This window comes from Octopus bimaculoides, chromosome 4, assembly GCF_001194135.2.
Source record: "Octopus bimaculoides isolate UCB-OBI-ISO-001 chromosome 4, ASM119413v2, whole genome shotgun sequence".
NCBI lineage: Eukaryota > Metazoa > Mollusca > Cephalopoda > Octopoda > Octopodidae > Octopus > Octopus bimaculoides.
The window spans coordinates 20,308,115-20,314,052 of NC_068984.1; the positions used below are offsets into that span (position 1 = coordinate 20,308,115).

At 35.7% G+C, this 5,938-nt stretch overlaps 1 protein-coding gene across 2 annotated transcripts in view; it reads right to left on the reverse strand.

The window, feature by feature from the left end:
- The window catches only part of LOC106881564 (cilia- and flagella-associated protein 70), a 49,429-nt gene that overhangs the window by 31,811 nt on the left and 11,680 nt on the right, over nucleotides 1–5,938 (reverse strand). For both annotated transcript variants that reach the window (XM_014932026.2, XM_014932018.2), the window contains exons 9-11: nucleotides 4,842–4,926; nucleotides 4,579–4,651; nucleotides 676–737 (exon numbers count right to left, since the gene is read on the reverse strand). In XM_014932026.2, the coding sequence (XP_014787512.1) occupies nucleotides 676–737; nucleotides 4,579–4,651; nucleotides 4,842–4,926 (220 nt within the window). The remainder of the gene's footprint in view (nucleotides 1–675; nucleotides 738–4,578; nucleotides 4,652–4,841; nucleotides 4,927–5,938) is intronic.

The following is a 5,938-nucleotide window of genomic DNA, read 5'->3' on the forward strand; positions in this document are numbered from 1 at the left end:
AAGCTAGAAGCAGGATAATAATCTAATTCTACACTTTATCACATTCAAGAATATAAACATGTTTTAAAGCACAACACACGTGAAGTCAAAAAGAAACACTACCTTTCACCAGCACACCGTGGTCCCTGGCACGAAGTTTCCTATCTCAGACATGTGAGCATGTGCACAACAGCCAAACACCACATTGCTAGAGCTGTGAAGCACACAGTTCTATCCAAGGATATTTGTACTTTTTTCATAAAGTAGGGGATGGCTACTGATATTAAGCTTAAGGATTATATAATGTACAAGTACAAAGAAAGAATTAAAGAAAAAAGGACTCATTACATTGAATGCTATCGATAATATTGAGTGGAAATAGGGGGTGCTGCAGCTCTGCAGTGCCTATACATGAGCCACCACTAATACCACATTTCGTTTTTTTAGAACCAATAATTGTTTTATCTCAGTTAATTTTATATATGATAGTGTGCAATGTGGAATCAAGATTAATACTTTTAATTTGTAAATGTTGAGATTTTGATTAGTTACCTGTCCTCTTATATTCACATGTATAAAATATTTAAAAATATGAAATATCAATCCTTACTTTGAGGAACTTCAAAGAAAGAACTGATGCAAATCTAAGCATTAAAGAATGCATGTACAAAAGAAATGTTCTTAAAAAATTTGTACCCTTTCCTGGTATTCACATTCAGAAAATGGTTGGACTTTATAAGCGCCTTTTATTTGTTTCACTGTAATTAAAAGGAAAAAAAGTCAACAAACATTGATTACATAAAACAGAAATATAAATGAGTATAAAATTAAGATGATTAATGAAATGATCATTGATAACTTTCTTCATCATATACAGATATTGTACGATACAAATAAAATGATAATTTTTTTTTCGAACACAGAAACACTGTTAGAGCAGCAGAAATATTGGGTAAATTACCCTTACGTAGTGTCTAAATTTGCTGATAAATTTATCTGCAGGCAGTTTAGCTTAATGGAAAAGCACACAGCTAGAGTCTTTGAGGGATGTAAGTTTGAGTCCCATGACTGGTTGTTGACAAATTTTTCCACTTTCTAATGGTAATTTACCCCATATTATTGCTGTTTAACGGCATTTCTGCATTCCAAAAAGAGTTATCATCTTATTTGTATCGTACAATACACACTTTCAACACTTATAAAAAAAAACTAATGTTAGTTTGTTTATATTTATATACACATAGATGTACAGGTATGTTTGTTTATGGGCTAAAATGATCATTAATTGCAAATAAGGATTTCTTATATAATCTCAAGTGAAGCAAAGAAAGGATGGAAAGTAGAGTGGAGCTCAAACCCAGAATTTAGAAATATAACATTAAATACTGTAAAATTCTATTCTGTCCATTCTACCACTTTTATTTCCAATAGTTAAAAATAATGAACTATAATTTCAGTTGCCTTAAAGAACTTTTAAGAACTGGTGCTCATTTCCAGTTTTATGGCATCAAGAAGATTAGGGATTAGTTTCTCCATGGATACCCTCGTCCTCCACATCCTCATTTTATATTTGCTTTCCATGCTAGCATGGGTTGGGTGGATTGTTCTGGTCTCAGTTCTTATTTAAAGTCACTGTTCTTTTAGATGGGTCAGAGGACCACCTTGCTTATAAGTTTCATTTTTAGCCTTGTGTTCATTACTAGATGCCCTTCCTAATACCAATCAGTTTACAGAGTGTACTGGGTGCATTTTATTGTGCTACCAGCATTATAGAAGTTGCCATATTGTTGACAAAGCAAACAGGTCCTACCAACCCCACTTTTCAATTGCTTGGCAACCACTTTGAAAGAGTATCCTAGGTGGATTTATAGCAGCACCAACACTAGTATGGTTGTCTTGTACATTGTAATATTAGAGAGTCCTTACCACTGTGTGTATTCATTCATTTCATTTATTCAGGATTACAAGACTGAGGAGCTGAGTAGAACAGAACAGTGATGACAGAAAATGAATGAAGATGGGCTAGAAAGGAAAGTAAGAATGTGATGGCAAAAACAAAGTAACTGAAATTAGAGGGTGGCAGAGGGGCTACTGATATTTAAGTAAAATTTGAACCTGTGACAGGACTGTCCAACACCTTTATATTCATCATCATCATCATTTAACATCCATCTTTCATGCATGCATGGGTAGGATGGTTGACAGGAGCTGGCCAGGTAGAAAATCTACCCAAGGCTACTGTGTCTGTTTTAGCAGGGATTTTACAGCTGGATGCCCTTCCTAACACCAACCTCTCTACAAAGTGGACTCAGTGCTTTTTACGTGACACTAGCACAGGCAAGGTTAGTTTTGGCATGATTTTTACAGCTGGTTGCCCTTCGAAATGCCAACCACATTACAGTGTGGACTGGATGCTTTTAAAGTGGCACCAGCGCTGGCAGGGTAACCAAGTAACTCACAAGACAAGAAATTATGAGAGGGGCAGGGGCATTTGTGGAGGGGAACTTGTGTCAGAGAATGAAAGGTTAGAGTGTAACAAAAAGACAGAAGCAGGTGTCTTGCCACAACAGAGAGGGCATTAGAGGGGGTGATCCAACATCAGATGATGGAAAGTTAGAATGTAATAGAGAATTTAATTTTCTACAATCAATAATTGATTAATAATTGGATAGATAGTAATAGATCCTGCTTTTGTTATACAAGATCTTTTTAGATAAACTAAATATTTTGGAAAGTTATGTCCCCAAATGATTCTGTAAACTATGAAACAAATGGTAGTCTGAAGGAGCAAGGTCGGGAGAATAAGGTGGATGAGGAATTTTTTCCAACCAAGCTCTTCGATCTTCTGTGATGTGATCTTTGCAGTGTGAGGTCACGCATTGTCCTGATGAAACATCACTCCTTTTCAATTCACTAAAGCGGGTCTTTTTTTCTTCAAAGCTTGGTTCAAACGTTTTAATTGCTGACAGTAGACTTGAGCATTGATTGTTGCATTAGGTGGTAACAATTCAAAGTGAATTACTCCTTTGCAATCCCACCAGATAGAGAGAAGAACCTTTTTCCCATGAAGTTCCCTTCTCGGTTGTGGTTGAGCTTTCCCCCTTTTACCAAGCCACTGTTTACGACGTTTAACTTTTCGATAGAAGATCCATTTTCATCACCAGTCACAAGTCTATCCAAAAAGGGTGAAATGAGTTCGCGAGAATGGAGAGAAGAGCAGATGTCAACTCGGGATTTGCGGTTGCTTTCGAACAATTCATGAGGTACCCATTTTCCAAGTTTAGGAACCTTTCCAAGTTGTTGAAGATGACAATGAACAGTTATATGGTTTGAACTAAGCTTTATTGCCAATTCTTCAACTGATAATGCAGGATTTTCTTCAAGTAATGCCTCAAGGAGCTTATCATCAAACTCAACTGGACGTCCTGTTCGATCTTCATCTTCAAGGCTGAAATCACCACTTCTGAATTTTGCAAACCTTCTTTTGCAAGTTCTTTCATTCAAGCATTCTTTCCCATAAACTGAGTGTATGTTTCGAGTTGCTTCAGCTACAGAGTTTCCTTTTTTGTGCTCATAAAGCATTTTGTGCCTCAAATGCTCTTTGGATACTTCCATGTTAGAAAGGGTTTTAATCAAAGAAATTTTAATTCTATTATTCTGTAAAATAATATTCAATTAGATTAAATGTACACAAATGCATAAAAATAATTTTTAATTCCATTAGACATTCTAAAATACTATTAAGTTTCATTCAATTTTAAAAAAGGTAAAATCGGACAGAACTTATGGGATGACCTGATAGTTCCGTGAGTTGCAAGGTGACTTCAATAGTGCAGGTGGTATGAAAAAAGTGCTCAGTCCATGCTGTGAATGAACTGGGTGCTTTTTGGAGCATGATAACCCATGCCAGCAAGGAACATGGATGTCAAATGATGATGATGATGATGATGATGATGATGATGATGATGATGATGATGATGACGACGACGACGATGACTGGTTTTTAATTAATTCTGTATTTGATAATGTACAATATAGAATCTGGATTCAAGATGCATTTAATAAGAAATTGAAAATGTTGTGCTCTTTTGTTCATTGAGGTCTCAAAAGCCTTTGAAAACGTTATGTTCACCGTTGAGAAAATTACTAGTACTGTATCTCTAAACTATAAGACATTTATCAGAATTAACTACTACACCACTCAATACTTCACAATACATCTAGTAACTCTATCCTTTCAAGTATTTGGGTATTCTGTTGAGAATTTAATCTCCAAAGATCAATATAAAATATAACTTTTACAACGGTGCCGCATAACAGTTATAAAGATGGTAAGGCCAACTTTTTATATTTAAAACTGCATATTTTGTTAATCTCTTAACTGTATTATCTATATTAATCTTTATTTACCTTAACAGCCCTAGCAGATCATTTAACATACTACTGTAATTGACAGTAAAATAATTATATTTCGTTCTAATTTTTTCCTTCATCAAGAAGATTTAATTAAAAATATACATAGATGTGCACAATCACCCATGATTGATCATGGTTGTCTTTTATCCAATGATTTTATCCGCATTCATTTTATAAACTTACCTCCAGGATACAGAAGTGGACTGGCATCAATGTATACTACTCCATGAAAAGATGCTGTTCCTTCATCTTCATGCTTAAAGACAAAACAGTATTCTCATTGTGTTAAATGCATTTCTTCATTTCTGTATTAAAAATATTTAAAATTCAGTTTAAAATGAAATACAATAAAACATATTGAATACATCTAAAATATATTCTCATTTTTACTTCAGCTCATTTCACTGCATTTTTATTTAATTCAATATTTTACTCTCTTAACATACCTTTTTAACTCTGCCCCCACTTGGAACAGATATACGCAATATTTCCAGCGGCAGGTATCGCTTTGTTGTTATAGTTTCCAAAAGACTGCCAAAAGAGAGATATGAGAGATTTTAAGGGATTTTCCCATTCAAAAGGATAAGAAATTAGAAAAAAATAAACCAGACGTAACAATAATCTTTTTACTCGAGGCACAAGGCCTGAAATTTTTGGGGAGGGAGTCAGTCAATTAGATCAACCCCAATATGCAACTGGTACTTAATTTATCAACCCTGAAAGGATGAAAGGCAAAGTTGACCTTGGTGGAATTTGTGGACACAGAACGTAAAGACAGACGAAATACTACCAAGCATTTTGCCCGGTGTGCTAACATCTCTGGCAGCTCACCATCTTAAAACAGCTCATAACAATAATCTTTTCTACTCTAGGCACAAGGCCTGCAATTTTTAGGGAAGGGGCCAGTCGAATAGATCGACCCCAGTATGCAACTGATACTTAATTTATCGACCCCGAAAGGATGAAAGGCAAAGTCAACCTCAGCAGAATTTGAACTCAGATCATAACGGCAGACAAAATACCACTAAGCATTTCGCCTGACATGCTAATGTTTCTGCCACCTCACTGCCTTCAGACAACAATAATAGACAAGGAAAAGTGAAGTTGCTTACAAAATTTTTGTGTAGCAAATAATTCCAGTAACTGAATACTTAGATATCCTTTATAGAGAATTTAAAGAGGCACATACATGTGTCACAAAGAAATCAAAATCACATATATTTATATATATATATATATATATATTATCATCATCGTTTAACGTCCGCTTTCCATGCTAGTATGGGTTGGACGATTTTGACTGAGGACTGGTGAAACCGGATGGCAACACCAGGCTCCAATCTGATTTGGTAGAGTTTCTACAGCTGGATGCCCTTCCTAACGCCAACCACTCAGAGAGTGTAATGGGTACATTTTACGTGTCACCCGCACGAAGGCCAGTCAGGTACTGGCAACGGCCACGCTCAAAATGGTCTATTTTATGTGCCACCCGCACAAGAGCCAGTCCAGGGGCACTGGCAACGATCTCGCTCGAAAAATATAT